Here is a 20,903-nt window from a genome sequence, read left to right as displayed (position 1 = left end):
TCATGTGCGCCAATCGGATTATCTATTGACATAAACCACCTCTCTCATTCGGGATAAAATCTTGATCGAATTAGCTGGATTGGGTTAGAATATTCCGAAGGGGCATTTTTATTCCGATCAGGCCTTTAATCCGAATAAAAGTGTCCATGTAAACGTAGCCAGCCTACACAGACAAGTGTGACATGATAACTAGAAACAGGTTGGTGACGCGAGAGGCAGAGAGGAAACTGATTGGTCAGCAGGCTGACAACAGGTGACATGAATGGAGCAATAACAAGAAACACAAAGGAACCAAGACAGAACAAGACACTAAGGAGCCATTTTCATGGTGACGCTGCAACACTAAGATGCAACGATTGTGTTGCGGAATTAGCCTGGAACTCAATACTCACCTCTGTTCCAGCGATTGAGTCTGGCGACCGTCTGGTGGATCAAATTCCCAGGGCGGAGCAAGCCACAACAAGCAGACAGCGGAGTGAACCAATCAGCGACGGGCGGTCGTGACGTTGGTAAAGCAACAAGAAACTAGCGTGAGCAGAGAACGGAGACGTTTATTCAACATGGCTAGTGCATGACAGACTGTTGTCAATAACTTGTGTCGATGCATTTTTGGTAATATAAAACTGATTTTACCGCGGATTGGAACATATTCTCGGCTCTCCCGTTCGCCATCTGTGTTGTTGTAGAGACGACTTCCGACGCGCAAGAGTGACATTGCTCGTTAATAACACGTCACGCAAATAATCGAATCTGATTGGACGGATGATTTCATTCGCCTCGAGAGGCCATTAAGGAGCTGGGTCCCAGACTATTCTCACAGTGTTTGGAAAATACAGGGAGAACAGTCTGGCCGTGCCAGGCAATTGCGGAATGGCCTCGCCTTTTTACAGTGACAGTGAAAACCGAAGGTGAATACGCAATCCTTTGATTCCATCCTCCATAGCAGTACGATTCATTTGCGGGGATGGCTCTGCGACCATATGAATGGAACGCTCTCGCTCAGATGACGTCAGCACTCTCACAGGCCACTTTAGGCCTACGCAGACGCTGCTATTAAACATTCAAAACAGCAAACATCGTGAAAGGGGGGGGGAAGGGGACACCGGGTGACTAGTGATGAAATAACTAGTCAACTTGATATTAGAATTTGAAAAGACAAATAAAGTAAAGACAAGTGGTAAGTAGAGTGAAAACAGGGGATAGGACTCAGTGGCTGTACTTCCCCCAGCATTATAGCTCCTAGGGCAGCTTAGACTGAACTGTAAGTCTAGTCTGTTTTCAACTAGCCTGACCATAAGCTTTGTGAAATAGGAACGTTTTTAGTCTAATCTTAAATGTACAGACTGTGTCGGCCTCTTTAAAATTAGCTGGAAACTGATTCCGTAAGAAAGGAGCTTGGTAGCTAAAGGCTGTAACTCCTACTGTACTTTTAGAGACCCTGGGAACTAACAGTAGACCTGCATTCTGAAAACGAAGTGTTCTGTTGGGATGGTATAGAACCAGAGCATCTGTGAGATAAGATGACCCCAAACCATTAATGGTCTTAAATGTAAGAAGAAGGATTTTAAATTTAATTCTAAACTCGACTGGAAGCCAGTGAAGAGCTTGGAGCACGGGTGATGTGCTCTCTTCCATTAGTTCCTGTTAAAAGTCTTGCTGCTGCATTCTGGACTAGCTGAAGATCTTTTAGGGAACTTTTAGGACAAGCTGCGAGTAAGGAGTTACAGTAACCCAATAGCTGTAACGAACGCGTAAATTAATTTTTCTGCATCACTTTTGGACATAATATTCCTAATTTTGGCTATTTTGCGCAGGTGAAAAAAGGCTGTTTTGCAGGTTTGTTTAGTATTAGCTTTAAATCAGTGGTGTCCAAACTATTCCACATAGGGCCACAGTGGGTGCTAGATTTCATTCCTACAAAACAAGACGACATCTTTTCACCAATCTGGTGTCTCACAAGTGTAATCAACTGATTGCAGTCAGGTGCTATTTGTTTTAGCACAAACTTCAAACTTGGTTAAATTGTCTGTGCTCGATTGGTAGGAACAAAAACCAGGACCCACAGCAGCCCTTGAGGACAGGTTTGCTTTAAATGATAGGTCTGGGTCAAATGTAACTCCTAGGTTTTTAACTGTGGTGCTGGAGGCTACACTCACATTGTCCAGAGTGACTATCTGGAAGTTAGAGTCTCTAACACTTTTAGGGCCTATTATAAGAACTTCTGTCTTTTCAGGGTTGAGTAAACATAATTAGGGCTCATCCAGGTATTTACATCTCGGACGCAGGTACTTAGTTTATCCACTTGCCTGATCTGATCAGGTTTAATTGATAAATAAAATTGTGTGTCGTCAGCGTAACAATGAAAATTAATGCTATGTTTTCTGTTGATATTGCCTAAAGGCAGCATATACAGCGTAAACAAGATGGGCCCGAGGACCGACCCTTGCGGCACACCATAACTGACTCTGGAATACGGTGATGATTGCTGGTTTACATTGAAAAAATGGTACCTATTATATAAATAGGATTTAAACCAGCAGAGGGCTGCTCTTCTAATGCCTATGTCCCATTCTAGTCTCTGCAATAAGATATTATGGTCGATTGTGTCAAAAGCTGCACTCAGGTCCAACAGAACCAGGATCGAGACTAATCCATCGTCAGCAGCTAGTAACAAGTCATTACTTACTTTGTCTAATGCAGTTTCATGATTAGCTCGAAAGCCAGACTGGAAATGTTCAAATAAACTATTGTCCCGTAGGTGCTGACATAGTTGTTTAACAACCACTCTTTCAAGGACTTTGGAGAGGAAGGGTAGATTAGAGATAGGTATGTAATTAGCTAAGATATCAGGATCTAGAGTAGGTTTTTTTCAAGAGAGGTTTATTAACTGCATATTTAAACATAATAACGTGTCACTGTATACCGTGTAATTATAACCTGTTGTTGAACAGACGAGCTCCTCGACACAATATCAATTGCATTGTTTCCTTTTGTCTACCAGACGCTAAAGCCTGCCCCACTGGCGAGTTCATGTGCGCCAACCGTAAATGCTTGGCTTCGGTCCACGTTTGCGATGGCGACGATGACTGCGGAGACGGCAGCGATGAGCTCAAGTGCACTTCGCCTCTAACCTGCGGGCCCAACCATCTCCGCTGTAACAATTCCCAGTGTGTGCCACTCATGTGGAGCTGCGATGGCGATCCCGACTGTGCAGACGGTTCGGACGAGGGACCCGAGCGCTGCGGCGGTGACGGCGTCCTCCTGGCAACCAGCAGGGCCAACTGCACTGCTGAGGAGTTCCGCTGTGCCAACGGGGAGTGTGTGCGGCTAGGCTGGAAATGTGACGGCGATCCAGACTGCAAAGACAAGTCAGATGAATCAGATTGCCGTAAGTTTCTTTCTCGATCCTGTTGTAATCACCGACTGCCATGTTGTCTTACGACACAGTTATAAATTGATGACCCTGCGTGATCATCTTTCTGACCGAAGAGTGGACAGATAGTGAAAGTAAAAAACTATATACATGCATGACCTCTAGAAAAAAAGCACTTCCGTAGGGCTTGATGTGTGCATCACACATCGCCTTAATGATATGTGAGACTATCTGAGCTTCACACTCAGCCACGGTGAGACAAGAGCTTGAGGGCTCCCCTCGTCCCTGGCCAGATATAACTGTGAGGACAATCATTTTTATCACAAAGCCCCCTCTTCACACTGTATTTGTTAGGACAAACACATTCTACAAGTTTATTGGAGACAGCTAGGTTGCCCAAAGAAAAGAAAATGTGATAAACGACAAAATAACATCTCAGACAAAAAAAAAAAAAAAAAAAAAAAACAGTTTTCTGAGAAAAGACAATGACGGCGTACACCTGAATGAGATGACTGACCTTTATGGTAGTGAATTTTGTACATTTTCAATATCTGTTTTGATCCGTACCACAGACCTTGGCTAAAACTGACCTTTTTTACAAAGGAAAACAAAAATCAGAGCATTGTGTTTATAGTACTTACTGTATGTTTTTTTTTCTCACATTTTTGTTAGACTACTTACTTTAATGCTCTTGAAAGAAGTAAAAAGTGGTGCCATTCTTATTCAGAAGTTTGAACTTGTGCGTTACTGCAATATTAACTGAAAATTGAACGGAAAAAGACTGTAAGTCGCACCAGCCCAAGCATATACAACGAACAGCAAAAGGATATGTTAATTCGCAGCGGAGTATAAAGGTTGCATTTCTGGAGTAGTAGACCAAGAACAAACATTTTACCTAATAGTAATTGTGGTAATCAGTCAATTTGTGCAATATGGATCCCTTTGGGTCATTTATTTCTACCACAGTAATAACGACAAAATAGCGAACAACAGGCTAAATAGGCGTCTGTTAACATAACTAAAGTTGCACCGATACCGATACAAGTATCGGCAGGGGGCGCCGATCAAGCCCGAATTGGTGGTATCGGTATCGCCGAGTACCAACATTTTGGGCGCCGATATCATCTATTGGAATCACTTTAGCGCAAATGAACTGTCCTCCTCACGTGAGCCAACTTCCCAAATCCCGATGCATGACATCTGTATGTATTTGTCTCGAAAGTACCAAACGAAAGTAACACCTTCGTCTTCAATATTAAAGATGTTCACTACAACGCACATCCGCGATGTTGCGCTGCTTTTCTTACATGACACTCACAAACGATTAGCATGCTTAAGCTAATGCTTGCTATAATAGCGCCGATGGGATCAGAAAGGTTAAGACCGTGAGAGACTAAGCAGACTCATGGTTTCATGATGAACAATGAGTGGCAAATTAAGAGCGCCGTACTTTAAACTCGTCCTGTTTATGAAAGTCGATTGTCATATTATGCTGGTGTTGTGCAGTAATGAGCAGAAGTGACTTCTGTGGCCAGAAAACACTCAAGCGGCGCGGCGCGCACACTAGATATCATCAGATAGCAACCTAGATGTCCTATGTTATATCCCATGCCAACTCTCGCGCGCACACACTAGATATCATCAAATAGCAACATAGATGTGCTACATTAGATCCCATGCCATTAGCTGTGTGAGCCCAGAGTGACGCGTAGTCCATAGAGACCCTACTCACCAACGTCACAGAATGATGTGTCGCTGTATCCGGCCGCTATATTGTCCGTCTTTGTTTAGCCCTATTCTCAATGGTTTCAATTAGTCGTTCAGTTTATAGAGCAATTCATGGAAGCCCCGGTGCTTTCAGACGCTGTAAACTCATTGGATGCGTTGCATAAAAGGCGTTATGTGGAAAAGCTTCAGTTTATCCATTCGCCAGATCCATATTTGATGCCTAAATCGATATTTTTCGACCCGCTGTCTTCGCCCTCTCTGCCTGACATCTGCTACCCTGATATCTACAACTATCTTGTCCGCACAAAATCAGCCTATTCTCACGACAGTTTGAAAACTTTAAGAGCAGCACTCTAAGCAACATTACCCCGTGTGACCCTTTACTTCCAATTTTCTAAAATGGCGACTATCAATAAAAAAAAAAAAAGTTGACTGCGATGGCCGACGCTTCAAGGATAGGTGGATATTGGACTATTTCTTCAATAAAACACGCAACAACTGTGTCTGCCTCATTTGCAAAGAGACAGTCGCTGTTTTCAAAGAGTTTGATGTGAGGCAATAATATTACCGAACAAGAAACGCTGACATGTACAACATTACAGGGAAGATACGCAGCGAGAAATTATAGCAACTTGAAGCTAGCTTAATTTAGCAGCAGTATTTCGCAAGAGCCCGAGTGTCGAAAGAGAACGCCACAAAGACGAGATTGTTGAAATTATTAATTAAAAAAATTATAAAGCAAATGTGACACACAGAAGGGCTTGCTAAAATTTGTTTAAATATATTGTTCTATGTAAATCAGCCAAGGTAGCCCCCCGCATTTTTACCACACCAAATCTGGCCCCCTTTGCAAAAGGTTTGGACACACCTGTTTAACTGATGATCCGTAGACGAGGCCAGCTTCTTTCACTTGGTACCAGCTAAATATTATTCAAAATGTAATGATGGTGGAAGAAATAAGCATCTTGAATTTGAAACTGTATGTTGTCGGCGATTAGCCTCGCAATGATCTTAATTGTGGTTGACAGCCCAAAACCCTCTAAATATATACTAAATGCATCTTACCAGATATAAAATGACTACTACATGGTCTGTGGTAATCGTTTGGAACCCAGTTTTCTCGTCGAATTGCAGCAGTCCATCTCGCTGTCGTCTCCGGGTCTCTCGGAATACGGTAGAACTTCAAGTCTCTCCGTCTATCTTCTCTGTTATTGCAACCAACCACCACACACGCCTTCACCATTTTGATTATTAATGTTAACGAGCAGAAAAACACGCCATAATAGGATGAATTTATGTAGCGGTAATGCGTCAAAACGACGAGTAGACGGACAATATGGCGCGGAGGTGTGGTTGTGACGTCATGTGAGTAGGGTCTATACTACATTCATGAATTAGAAACCGCAATGACTGAATGGAAGTTAAGCAGGCCAAATCAGTCCATACCAGTGACTATAGATAATGCTGCAAATACTGTTAATTCAGCATGTTACAGATGGACTCGGACCACAAATAGGATGTTTTGCTTATATGGTAAATATAGCTGCTAAGAGAGCTGCAACAATCAACAGTGTGCCCCATTTTACAAACAGTAAAGATTGTTCTCAGCACTTACAGTATATACAAAATTTCTTCAGATCAGTAAGAAGTAAGCACATAAATATTATGCACTAAAATGCTTGCTTATATGATGGCACTGTTATTTTTGCTTGTTAGCAAAAAAAAAAAAAATAATAATAATAATAATAATAACAGTTGTATATTCTGTTTCAGAGCATTAAATGTATTTAATTGTATCGAAAATCGTACCGAACCGTAATTTAACTGTATCGTTGCATCCCTTATACGTACATATATATATATATATATATATATATATATTATATATGTATTTATTTTTTTTGCAAACAGAGTGGTATCGGAATGGTATCGGTATCGGCCGATACTGCACAGCCAGGTATCTGTATCGGTATCGGGCCCCAAAAATGGTATCGGTGCAACACTAAACATAACATATTAACAACTATTCAGATAACTACTTGTATAGCCTAAACAGTACAAAAATAACATGTTTACCAAACTCTTGGTCTCACTTCAAATCACTACAAAATCATTTAAAGTCTTTATCCACAGTATTACTACTTCTGAACAACTCTGCAAACTGTGGAAGTCATGGCACGCCTAGAGCGCCTTCTCGTGGCTGTTATTGTAGGGGAAAATAAAAAAACACCTGAGTTGCACTTGAGTATAAATTGCAGGCCAAGCCAAACTAAAAAAAAGATTTATTTTCCAGAAAATATTAGACAATAGTCCTGCTGTGAATTTGAACCCATGTTGTTTTGTTCATTTTGAAAGGATTGAAACTATTTTGCGTGTTTTGTGCACAGCCCTGCTGACATGCCGTCCTGATGAGTTCCAATGCGGTGATGGTTCTTGCATTCATGGCACCAAGCAGTGCAACAAGGTCAACGACTGCCCCGATCACAGCGATGAATCCGGTTGCGTCAATGGTGGGCTTGCTTTTATTTTCTTCCTGTATCTGTCTACACACGGCTATTTGAGTATGTTTTCCTTCTGTGTTGTAGCCACAAAATGTGAGGGCCCCCTGAAGTTCCTATGCAAGAATGGCGAGTGTATTGATAGTTCAAAAGTTTGCGACTCTGTCAAGGACTGCAAGGACAGATCAGACGAGCCAAAGAAAGAGTGCGGTAAGAGGAGGCTTTCTTTGCACGGCTTGATACTGTTTAATGATTTCTTCTTAGCTTTGAACTGTGACTTAAACGCTTTGACAGTAAAAAGAATTTCATGGATAATTGTATTTTCCCAAATGTTTGACAGAAACAAATCCAAATTGTAAGTTAACCCTTTTAATCTTTTGCGTCAGCAAACTTGTGCAATAATAGAGAATTTAGACAATACAATAATTGTGAATAGGTTCAAACACTTTTTTCGCATCATGTTTTGATTTGCCTCCGTTAAATAACCACAGCTCCCTCATTGCTCCTACCTCAAAGAGTTCAGAGGCTGACTCGAAGAAGCCTCACTGATCACAACAAAAGTCTGCTTGTTCTAATTACTTTAAAAGTGAAGAAGAGGTCTTGTGTGTTCTGTTTAATCTCGTTGTTCGACATCCTCTTTGTTGTCTTTACTTGACATCATCGCTTAACAAGACCAAATATTTTTACCCTGTATCTTGGACCTAAATGTGCCATGGAGGCTATCAATCATAAAACAAAACTGGTATTTTTGGGCCTATTTTTAAGATCATTTATCTTTCTGTGACATTGCATTTCCTCCTATCGTCCTTCAACTCCACTTTGTTCATAGCTTATTAAATAGTGTCCACACGCACACACCTTGCTCATCCTGCTGTTCTCTCAACCATTCATTTGCAAGATGTTCTTCCAACTGTGCACAAAAACACTCACATCCTACACTTTCAAACAGAAATAGACTCACAAATAGTCTGCATTTATGTCTGACATACATCAGGGGGAAAAGATCAATGCATTTCTCCACTGTAAGTTTCCCAGCTCATTAGGAATAATGGCATATATAATGCAGACTCATTACTTAGCGCAACAGTCAGCCGTTAACACTGCACTCTCAATTCATGTAGTCACTGGGAGAAACTCTTCAAAATGGCTACTAATGTTATGGAGTTTCATGGTGAAATAGAGTAGGAGAGGGCAAGAATAAAGAGGCATTTGGTCCCTTGGAATATAAAAAGTGAGTTCTAAATCAATGTTGTGCCCTGTAACTAGTAACCTTTTACAAATCCGAGAAAGAGCAGTTATTTATTACTGAAATTGCTGTCATTGGGGTCATATTTTGACATGTCATTCTGAGGAATAGTGGAGAAAACCAGAGTGCTGTCCCTCAGCCTACTAATTTAAAAGCTGGAAAATTTATATTGGCTGTTATTTCATTCCATTTTTATGTGGTTTCTGCAAAGTAAATCTGAGTAATTGGATAGAATTTTTTTTGTGCATGTTAATTGTTATATATTTTTTGCTGCCATATGTTGGTGTGGTTTAGAGCTTAATGTTGGTTACCCAGAGATTTTATAATATTAATTCAAGACAAAATTTGTATAAAGACAACATACACATCGGTGCTTATGAAATATGTATGAAATATGCAGAGCTAAACCCATTTTGTTAGACCGTTGTCTAGTGTAAAATTTAAGTTTTTGCTCCTATGCTAATTACCTTTTTTTTTTTTTTTCATGTTTCCGCAACAAAAATAAATATATATTTTACACTTTTGGCACCATGTGCTCTAATCTGCAGATACATACTGTACGTACATACAATTTTAAAATCTATGTTCCACTATAAGCGATGGGACTTTACTGATAATATAGGTGAGGTACTTAAAGACCAATATGAAGTAAGGTTGGCCAACCATGTTTTTGAATAATATCAATGGCTAAACAATTATAAGCATATTTCCGTTATTTTTTTTAATGCAACCCTTCCAGATTCTTTTAACCCATAGCAACGCCCTTGACAACGAAAATGCTTTTCTTCGGCAATCTTCGGAAATTACGTCACACCGAGAACTGCGAGGGAAGTCCGCCATACACGCAGTATTGTTGCATTGCTTCTCGGTAAGATGCCACGGCGGTGTTTGGCGATGTATTGTTCTCTTGTTCTAAAAGTTGAATGAGTGGCTGAAAGATAGCATGGCACGTAAATGGACATCTTTTGTACGCACTAAGCGAATGAATTTCACGCCATCATCGAGTCGTGTTCTCTGCTACAAATACTTCGAAGATGCCTGCTTCCTCAACCGGTCTGCTTATGGTCAAGGATTTGCCAAAAAGTAGTGTAATTTTTGGATAGATGACTGATGACTTTGTCACAGCAGAGCTGCCAACTGTTGTGGAATGAACAGTAAAAGCTAGCGACCTTAGCCAAAAGCTAACTCGTGGCAATGCCCGATCATAGTTTTTGTTGCGTTTGCTAGGTTAAGCATGTTTAAATTGTGCGTCATCTACGATCTTGTCCGAAAGGGTTAATCCACTGTCAATCGGGTAAGGGGTGTGGATGTGCATATAAGCGGGACGGCGTCGCGGTAATTCACAGTCATGTTGCCGTAAGAGATACACAACGCCGGTGAGTTTGTGCACATTTATTTATATTTGTATTATGTATTTCCACCTTCATGCTTCAAGCTTTGCATTGCATTTTGGACAGTTCGGCGTTTCTTTCACGGTGATCGCATGATAGCCTTATAGTTTGTGTTTTACGAGAGCCGCTGACAGGTGACAGTTGAGAACTAGCGTGTTGGTTTAGCGTAGCCATTGAGTCAATCTCGCAGCGAATCAGCGAGCGGCGCAGGTCACGCAGTGAATCATGGGAAATGTAGTCTCGGGACAACACTGAAGTGGTGCTATGTAATCTGTTCGCTTGTGTGAAAAAACTACATTTCCTCACACCATTAGACGCCACTTCTACAGGCTCTATCTATTGCTCCGTACAGCCTGCCAAGAGCCCCAAGCTGTGTTCGTACTGTTGGCTCCATGTGTTAATAGAGAAACAAAGTTGTCAGCACGTCGTGTGTTCGATACCTTTGTCAACAAAAAGCTCATAACAAGACACTATGCACGATCCGTTTAAGAGATGCTGGGACTGGAGAGCTGTGAGTAGTAGGAGGCGAGGGGGAAACGAGCGAGAAGCAAAACTTCGCGGTCGAATGTGGCGGCAGTCCGCTATTATTTTGTTTTCTTATTGTTGCCACAATAAAGTGGAGAAAGCCATCAACGACTCTTCTCCTTCTTTCCCCCCAACGTTTTTATATTATTATTTTATATGCACGAGAGCTGCCGATCTGCCAGAATTAACATGAAGTCTGATTATAGTTTTTTTTTTAAACAATGTCATCAGATAGACAAAAACATAAAATTATGTGCAAATGCCTGCATCTTCAAATCATGAAAATAATAACAGCCTACATTTTACCAATCTTGTAATCTCGATGGGTCTTGTCTCCATTCCATGTCAGGTAGTCTAGGCACATTGTTTGCATCCGGATTATCGTCTGGCTAATACATGTTAGGCCCAACATAAAATTCCAACCTCCTCTTTTTTCTCCAACTCTTCAAAAACTTGGATCTCCTCCCTTGTGCTCGATCTGTCGCTTATATCGCTGTTTGAATCATTGTTTGAAGGGCTTTGTATGGCGGCCGAATGGAGCACTTCCATCGCTCTTCTCGGTGTGACGTATCACTTCCGGGTTCGTCCCCTTTCAGGCTTGAACTTCGGAAATGCGATTATTTTGTCAAATATACAACATATATTTTTTTTTTCATGCTTTATTTGTTGGACAATGTTTAATAACTTTAATTGTGACCCTATTTGGCATGTTATGAAATTACTTCACATTTGGTCTTTAAAGGGAACCTCGGACTTAACAACTTGTGGGCTTATAAAAAGCAGTTGTTCTCTTTTACTAAAATATGCTATTAGAAACACGTAAAATATTGCCATTGATTTAAAAATGTATAATATTTAGTACGTTTTGAACCACAGAGGGCACCATGTTTCATGCAGGCAAAGGACACGTGGGGTGATGACGTAGTTTGCCACTGACACTTTACGAACACTACCGGTGTTCTGCAATTCCTTCCTACGTGGCGAGACATCCAACACATGCACACATCAGTTAAAAGCGATGAGTATTTACTATTTGTGTTTTTATTGAGTCTTCTATCACCTTTTCATTGCATCCAAATATTTTTGGATGTGTTTCCCTCTCATATTTCTAAGCATTGTGTTTTCTTGTGGTAGCTTTAAAGCAGATTGTTGATCTGTTGACCACGTTAGTCATGTAGCGTATTCAAACCACCCTTATTTGATATTACTACGTTGAAGTATTTTCTTAAGGCATCTTTAGTATGTGCTGTCTCTATTAGGGCTGTCCCAAACGACTAAATTTCTCCTGATTAGTCAGCCAACTATTTTTTACGATTAGTCGAGTAATCTAATATATATATTTTAAATTTTAACAATGAAATTTTTGTTGATGCATATTAATTCACAAAAACATTTTGGAATACTTAAATTCTTTATCATATGAATAATACACATAAATAACAATAATAAATCACAGACAATGAGGTCAAATGCTGCTGGCACTAACTAGTGCAAAAAAAAAAAAAAAAATGTTACCGGAAACACTGTGACTTCACCTTTCCAATTGTGTCAGAACAATTATTATTCTTTGGTATGTCTATATTGTTCTAAACTTTAAAATGAAGGAAAGTGAGCATGTCAACATGCTCAGATGTTGAAGACACTCAGATGGTGTTGAAGTTGCAAGCACTGCTAGGTATGATCTGGCCTGGAGAGCCAGGTTGTGGGCTAAAGGACTTCTCTTTATGTGACAGTTCAAAGTACATCTGTATCTCCATTCTCAACATTGCCTCCTCATGCTCTTGGCCATTGTCATTGTCATTGTCGAAAAAATTGATGATGCACTTTGATACGACGCACATAAAGGCAACTTCAATAAAAATTTTTTAAAAAGTTGTTAAATTAATTGTATGGACTTACGATCCGCCAGCTTGCTGTTTTTTATCGTCTTCCAAAATTATACCTGGGTGATGGCGCTTCAAGTATTCGTTCATGGCCGACGTGCTACCGTGGTATGCGAGCTCAGCGATGCAAAGAGTACACACTGTGGCACCCTCCATATTTTCCTTGAAATAATTCCAGACCTTGGCCACTCTGGTCCGCTTTTTTGGCTTTATGCTGCTTGCACCGCTTGCATTGCGAGCGTCCGCCATTCTCATTTTTATCCGCATGTATTTTATTTTTTAACCCGTCATTACTGATTACATTAACGTCATTGATGACGTCGACAAAGTCGACTAGTTGGGACAGCTCTAGTCCGTATGCATCTAAACAAAACAAGCTGAAAGCGCACGGTGGTACTTTGGGTGTCAAATTCGCCTCTTGTAGGACGTTTCGCCGGTGTAGCACATTTTGGAAGAACAACGGTTTTGTCCCACTCTTGTCTCGTCTCATCCCGTCTTTCCTGTTCGTTTTGCATTAGCTGTTCATTTTGTGAAATATCGACAGTGCTGTCACGCTCATTAATGTTCCCCTCAAATTCAAATTGAAAGGGTTGAACAGACGATATATTTATGTCGCTAGAGTCATACTCTGGAAGCCCGGTAGAGTAACCCAGTGACTTCATTCACCTGTGACAACAATGGCGACCTACTAGTTGAACTAATTGTACAAATTGTATAAAAACGAAAAACATCAAGAGGGGTTTTAATATCAAATTATTTTAACTCATCATAACGTTTATTTTTAAGAAATACAAGTCTTTCTATCCGTGGATCCCATTTAAAAAAAAGAATGTTTACTGTTGTTTCTGTTGTTTACAGTGGTATACCGTACAAAACTACACATTATTTAAATTTGTCTCTCATTTGGTGTCCTTATTGCCGACTAGAAGTATTTGTAGATCTTGTTTTGGGCTCTTATTAGATTGTATAGTTGTACCCAGTTCAGTGTCTAGTAATTGAATGGTGCTGAAACTCAGAACACAATGGAGACCTAACAACAGGAGCTCGATTCTCATTAAAGCTCCACTTTGCAACAAAACAGTTTAAAGGTGTCACGAAACCCATTAAAGTGTAACCTCTGAACAAGGTTTCAACAGTATATATACTCCCTCTCTAATGTACTGAATGAAGCCCTGCTTTCATCAACAGACTGAGTGGGTAACAAATAAAGGGCACTGGCAAATGTATTGTATAAGGAGGCTGTTGGCAATATTAAATATTCATGGTCTCATTTTTTGGAGTGTTCTTTCTTTAGTAGTTTAATCCATTCTCTCTTTTATCACCCCTGTGCAGTTGTCAGTCATTCATTGTGCAGCAGTGCACATTTGTTTGTGCAAAGCCTAAATACAAAGCCAGGCTGCTGTATATCGAAGTGGGAGGGATTTTTTTTCATCCCTTTCATTTGGTCTACTTTTACTAGTTTTCAAATGAGGGGCCAATAACTTGCAAGTTTTTTGTTGTTGTTGTTTGTTTAACCCTTTGATGAATTAATTATGGAAACCCTGGTCAAGATTTTTTTAAAACTTTGGTAAAAAGTACAACAATTTAGGGGAAATTTCAACACTTTCAACATTACAGGTATAGGCCTGAATAAGAAAACCACTGAAATTGATAGTTGTCACACCAACACTTAAGCTCCAATTTCTGTTGTTGTTTGGCAGCCACTCATCATCACTGAAGCTGGATTGAATTTCGTGGGCTTTTCTGTAAACTACAAAATAAGATAAAATGCATATAGTACTGCAAATTATAGCTAAGATAAAATATTGTAATGCAAACCACAGCTAATCTGCACAAAAATGTGTATTTTAAATTACTTACTTTTAAATATAACAATTACATACTAACTTATAACCAAAACAGTTATAAAACAGTGACACAATTATGTGACTTGTGTTCCAAAATATACCATTAAACCAATGCATTAAACAGAAAGGTACGTTTCAGTAGCTGTCCACTGTTGTGACCACTATGCACCACAGGGTTAAAAGATTGGATTCCCCTACATCTAAAAGAGAGAAAGAGTAAACTGTAAAACATCGGTTTCAAAGGGCCTAAGACCCTAAGGGCCAAATGAGACCCGCAGGACAGTATTTTGTGACCCCTACTTGACATGTACGTTAAGTGTTACTGTGGCCTGTGAGTCATTGCCCTGGACCTTAATTTATTAATACAAGTAGTCCCCTTGTTACGACTTACCCAACTTACTTGATTTTGACTTTACAACACCAGTGTTTTTTTGGGGTTTTTTGTTTTGTTTTTGTTTTTATAATGTTGACTTTTGTTTTGTGATGCATGCTTTATCTTGGCGTAGCAAGGGTATAGCAAGTAGTATTAATGGCACGCGAGTATGAGCGCATGTACACACGAAGAAGAACGTATTTGCGCACATGAAGAGCGCATGGGCAGGCGCACATACGAGTAAGAGCGCATTTGTTCCAATGAAGATGTCGCACAGGCGAGTGAGAGGGAGTGGGGAAAGCCTGCAAGCCTGCGCGCACATTTGTTGCTTGTGAAGTATCCTCGGAGGCAACCCCTGTTTATAACACCTATTGTAGAGTTTGTTTTTGTTTTTACTAGGGCTGTCAATATTATCGCGTTAACGCACGGTAATTAATTTTTTAAATTAATCACGTTAAAATATTTGACGCAATTAACACACATGTCCCGCTCAGACAGTATTCTGCCTTTTGGTAAGTTTTACAGCAAGGTTTTTTGTGCTGTCTAACAGCGAATTCTTGTGGTCACTTTGCGACATGGTTTATTGCTTTCTTGCCAATTCAGTATGGCTGCACTACATCTCGGGCTGACGCCTACGTTGTAATGTTGTGCTTATATGATCCTTGGACAAGATTTGTCTGTAAGTATGGTTGTTGTAAAGAATGTACATATTATGTTAGTAAGCGAAATGTTATTTTTTTTGTATGAGACGCTTTTTGTTTATGTTTAGTGAACCTGTATAGCGTGCTAAGCTAACGTTGTTGCTAATGCAATGCTTGTGTACTTTTTTTTTTGTAGTTTCACTACGGTCTAAAGAGGACAGGGGTTTGAGGCCATTTTATTAATAAATCAGATGAAAAAGGAAGAAGTCTGATGATTAAGGCGTCGTTCACTAGCTGTCTAGCTTTGGAAAAAGTAGATGCTTCGGAGTGAGGACAGCATAGACAGATTTAAATGACAGTAGAGTGAAATGCCCACTACAGTCCTTATGTACCGTATGTTGAATGTATATATCCATCTTGTGTCTTATCTTTCCATTCCAACAAATTATTTTACAGAATATATATATAATTTACAGAAAAATATGGCATATTTTATAGATGGTTTGAATTGCGATTAATTGCGATTAATTACGATTAATTAATTTTTAAGCTGTAATTAACTCGATTAAAAATTTTAATCGTTTGACAGCCCTAGTTTTTACATGTTTTTGGATAGTTATTTTGAGATTTAGTGGGTATTTAGGGGAATTTAAAGGGTTAATTCCGATTCACACGGAAATCCGGGTTACGTTGCCAGAGTAGGAACTTGTTCATAACCCGGGGACTATCTGTATATATATTTATGGTATTATTATTATTTTATAGTGTCTGCAAAGAAGTTAGCCAAAGTGAATAAGTGACTTGGTCACTTGGTTAAAACATAATTCCAAAGGTACACTAGGTGAGTTTATTTATTTTTAAGATAGGGAAAGCACATATACAGTGCCTTGCAAAAGTATTCGGCCCCCTTGAACCTTGCAACCTTTCGCCACATTTCAGGCTTCAAACATAAAGATATAAAATTTTAATTTTTTGTCAAGGATCAACAACAAGTGGGACACAATCGTGAAGTGGAACAAAATTTATTGGATAATTTAAACTTTTTTAACAAATAAAAAACTGAAAAGTGGGGCGTGCAATATTATTCGGCCCCCTTGCGTTAATACTTTGTAGCGCCACCTTTTGCTCCAATTACAGCTGCAAGTCGCTTGGGGTATGTTTCTATCAGTTTTGCACATCGAGAGACTGACATTCTTGCCTATTCTTCCTTGCAAAACAGCTCAAGCTCAGTGAGGTTGGATGGAGAGTGTTTGTGAACAGCAGTCTTCAGCTCTTTCCACAGATTCTCGATTGGATTCAGGTCTGGACTTTGACTTGGCCATTCTAACACCTGGACACGTTTATTTTTGAACCATTCCATTGTAGATTTGGCTTTATGTTTTGGATCATTGTCCTGTTGGAAGATAAATCTCCGTCCCAGTCTCAGGTCTTGTGCAGATACCAACAGGTTTTCTTCCAGAATGTTCCTGTATTTGGCTGCATCCATCTTCCCGTCAATTTTAACCATCTTCCCTGTCCCTGCTGAAGAAAAGCAGGCCCAAACCATGATGCTGCCACCACCATGTTTGACAGTGGGGATGGTGTGTTCAGGGTGATGAGCTGTGTTGCTTTTACGCCAAACATATCGTTTTGCATTGTGGCCAAAAAGTTCAATTTTGGTTTCATCTGACCAGAGCACCTTCTTCCACATGTTTGGTGTGTCTCCCAGGTGGCTTGTGGCAAACATTAAACAAGACTTTTTATGGATATCTTTGAGAAATGGCTTTCTTCTTGCCACTCTTCCATAAAGGCCAGATTTGTGCAGTGTACGACTGATTGTTGCCCTATGGACAGACTCTCCCACCTCAGCTGTAGATCTCTGCAGTTCATCCAGAGTGATCATGGGCCTCTTGGCTGCATCTCTGATCAATTTTCTCCTTGTTTGAGAAGGAAGTTTGGAAGGACGGCCGGGTCTTGGTAGATTTGCAGTGGTCTGATGCTCCTTCCATTTCAATATGATGGCTTGCACAGTGCTCCTTGAGATATTTAAAGCTTGGGAAATCCAAATCCGGCTTTAAACTTCTCCACAACAGTATCTCGGACCTGCCTGGTGTGTTCCTTGGTTTTCATAATGCTCTTTGCACTTTAAACAGAACCCTGAGACTCAGACACAGACACATAAAGAGAAGTCCTTTAGTCCACACAGACACAGAGCAGGTGCATTTATACGGAGACTTGATTACACACAGGTGGATTCTATTTATCATCATCGGTCATTTAGGACAACATTGGATCATTCAGAGATCCTCACTGAACTTCTGGAGTGAGTTTGCTGCACTGAAAGTAAAGGGGCCGAATAATATTGCACGCCCCACTTTTCAGTTTTTTATTTGTTAAAAAAGTTTAAATTATCCGATAAATGTTGTTCCACTTCACGATTGTGTCCCACTTGTTGTTGATTCTTGACAAAAAAATTAAATGTCATATCTTTATGTTTGAAGCCTGAAATGTGGCGAAAGGTTGCAAGATTCAAGGGGGCCAAATACTTTTGCAAGGCACTGTATATTTTGATAGGCAAGTTTATAGCCAGTGGCCAATTTCTATCTTTCGACCCTTCAGTGTGTTGAAGAAAACAAGATAAGTCAGACAACAGAAAAAGCATTAAGACACGACTAAAGGCAACATTTACTTAAATCAAGTTAGAAGTGTTAAATGTGCCCTCAAAAAATAACAATAGAAATGAAAAATTTTAAAAGTACATTTTGGCGCTGTTGTGATAACAGCTCTTGTTGGCCTATTGGAGTTTTTTTTTTTTTTTTTTTCACAAATTCCTGTAGTGGTGGCAGTGCTGTGCAGTTGAAAATGTTATTAATCAAGATGGTGTTAGTGTATTTAACAGTGTTGTTCCAGTTTAAGCGCTTGTGTTTTTTAAATATCTGTAGATAAATTATATTCTATCACAAAATCATGTCTTCCTGAAAACCTCCTATGAAGAGAAAGGTTGGCACCAAATAAGCCCATTTCTGGAAAAGTTGGAGACATACGGTGTATCACAAAAGTGAGTACACCCCTCGCATTTCTCCAGATATTTAGGTATATCTTTTCATGGAACAGCACTGACAACATGACACTTTGACACAATGAAAAGTAGTCTGTGTGCAGCTTTTATAATAGAGTTAATATATTTTCCCCTTAAAATATAGCCATTCATATCCAAAACCCTGGCAACAAAAGTGAGTACACCCCTTAGAAACTACGTACGTCCCTAAATGTCCAAATTGAGTACTGTCATTTTCCCTCCAAAATGTCATGTGACTCGTTACAGGACTGCTGTCAGCATTGTTGCAGAGATTGAAGAGGTTGTGGTGGTGGTGGGGGGGTCATTCCCACCACCATGCTTGACTGTAGGCATGACACACTTATCTTTGTAATCCTCACCTGGTCGACGCCACACATGCTTGAGACCATTGGAACCAAATAAATTAATCTTCATCTCATCAGACCATTGGACATGGTTCCAGTAATCCACGTGCTTTGTTGACATGTCTTTAGCAAACTGTTTGCGGGCTTTGTTGTGTACCGTCTTCAGAAGAGGCTTCCTCCTGGGGTGACAGCCATGCACACCAATTTGATGTAGAGTACGGCGTATGGTCTGAGCACAAACAGGCTGACCCCCCACCTCTTCAATCTCTGCAGCAATGCTGACAGCACTCCTGTAACAAGTCACATGACATTTTGGAGGGAAAATTACAATCAGTACTCAATTTGGACTTTTAAGGATGTACATAGTTTCCAAGGGGTGTTTTGTTGCCAGAGGTTTAGATATTAATGGCTGTATTTTGAGTGGAAAATAAATGAACTCTATTATATAAGCTGCACACAGACTACTTTTCATTGTGTCAAAGTGTGATTTTGTCAGTGTTGTCCCCTGAAAAAATATACTTAAATATCTGCAGAAATGCGAGGGGTGTACTCACTTTTGTGATACACTGTATGTCAATGCTCAAGAATTACAGCATAAGACATCATTACTGAACTAGAAATGCTGAGGACTGTGTAAAATAGCAGACGGGAGAGAGGGGAGTGGGTCACCAATCTTCATGTTCTCAATTGTTATGCATAAAGAATAAGAAGATTGGATTACTTGTACTTTTTTTAAAATACTTCTAACCTATTTTGTAGAATACTTGATGAGGCCCACACTTACCCAGCCTCTGTCTCCACTGACCGCCGCATAATTTACGTATGTTCGATACCTCTTTGCCATAAAGGATGGGTGTGTGAGGAAGATATGTAATCCCACTACTACTCTTTGACTAGAAATATTGCCGTAAGGATGTTAATTTAACAACCAAAATGCAGATTTGCCTTGAGATATAAGTGACTAAATTCGGTGTTCTCTTTAATTAGATTTGGAAAACAGCGTTCCTCTGATTAATAGTTGGTGATATCCAGTGTTGTTAATAACGGCGTTAGAGTATAACAGCTAGGGTTGTTCCGATCATGTTTTTTTGCTCCCGATCCGATCCCGATCGTTTTAGTTTGAGTATCTACCGATCCCGATATTTCCCGATCCAATTGCTTTTTTTTTTTTTTTTTGCTTCCGGTTCAATTCCAATCATTCCCAATAATTTTTCCCGATCATATACATTTTGGCAATGCATTAAAAAAAAAATGAATAAAACTCGGACGAATATATACATTCAACATACAGTACATAAGTACTGTATTTGTTTATCATGACAATAAATCCTCAAGATGGCATTTACATTTCCACGGATAGAAAGACTTGTGATTTTGTATATTGTGACTAAATATTGCCATCTAGTGTATTTGTTGAGCTTTCAGTAAATAATACTGTAGCCATGCCCAAATGCATGATGGGAAGTGGAACCATGACTGTGCGCCGTGCTATCAACTGATATATCTTCTCTGTGTTGGGAAATAATATAAGGTGTTAAGAAAAAGATCATGTGCTACCTTGCTTCCCCACATTGCTTCCCATGATATTTCTAATCGTAGGAGAGGGATTGTCAGGCTTTAACCAATTAAAAAAATGCTCCAAATACTGCCAAAATTCACTCTACTCATTTTATGCTGCCTTTTATCTCGCTATATAGGTAAAACGGCGCCATTACAGATTGAGCGCAACAATGCGTGGGTGGGTCGTGCAGCGCATGCATTAATTGCGTTAAATATTTTAACGTGATACATTTTTTAAAAAATTAATTACCGCCGTTATCGGGATAAATTTGATAACCCTACCTTAAGCCTAAACTAAAGACTCTGGATGAGTGTAACATATCATGTTTTTAACGTTGAATACAATTAGAAAACGATTTAATTAAAAAATATACAGTATATATTAAAAAAAAGGCATGACCAATATTTTTTTGCCGATTCCGATACTTTGAAAATG

The 20,903-nt window shown here is 39.7% G+C and overlaps 1 protein-coding gene across 3 annotated transcripts in view; it reads left to right on the top strand.

Annotated features, from left to right (window-relative positions):
* Window positions 1-20,903, top strand: part of LOC130929715 (low-density lipoprotein receptor-related protein 8-like) — a 139,857-nt gene that overhangs the window by 79,533 nt on the left and 39,421 nt on the right. For 2 of the 3 annotated variants that reach the window (XM_057857129.1, XM_057857127.1), the window contains exons 5-6: window positions 3,002-3,388; window positions 7,489-7,809. In XM_057857129.1, coding sequence (XP_057713112.1) covers window positions 3,002-3,388; window positions 7,489-7,809 — 708 coding nt within the window. The remainder of the gene's footprint in view (window positions 1-3,001; window positions 3,389-7,488; window positions 7,810-20,903) is intronic. The other variant, XM_057857130.1, reaches the window with a different exon arrangement.

The sequence above is a fragment of the Corythoichthys intestinalis genome, chromosome 14 (genome assembly GCF_030265065.1).
Source record: "Corythoichthys intestinalis isolate RoL2023-P3 chromosome 14, ASM3026506v1, whole genome shotgun sequence".
NCBI lineage: Eukaryota > Metazoa > Chordata > Actinopteri > Syngnathiformes > Syngnathidae > Corythoichthys > Corythoichthys intestinalis.
The sequence above is the reverse complement of the archived record's forward strand: the minus strand, read 5'-3'. Positions and strand labels throughout refer to the sequence as shown.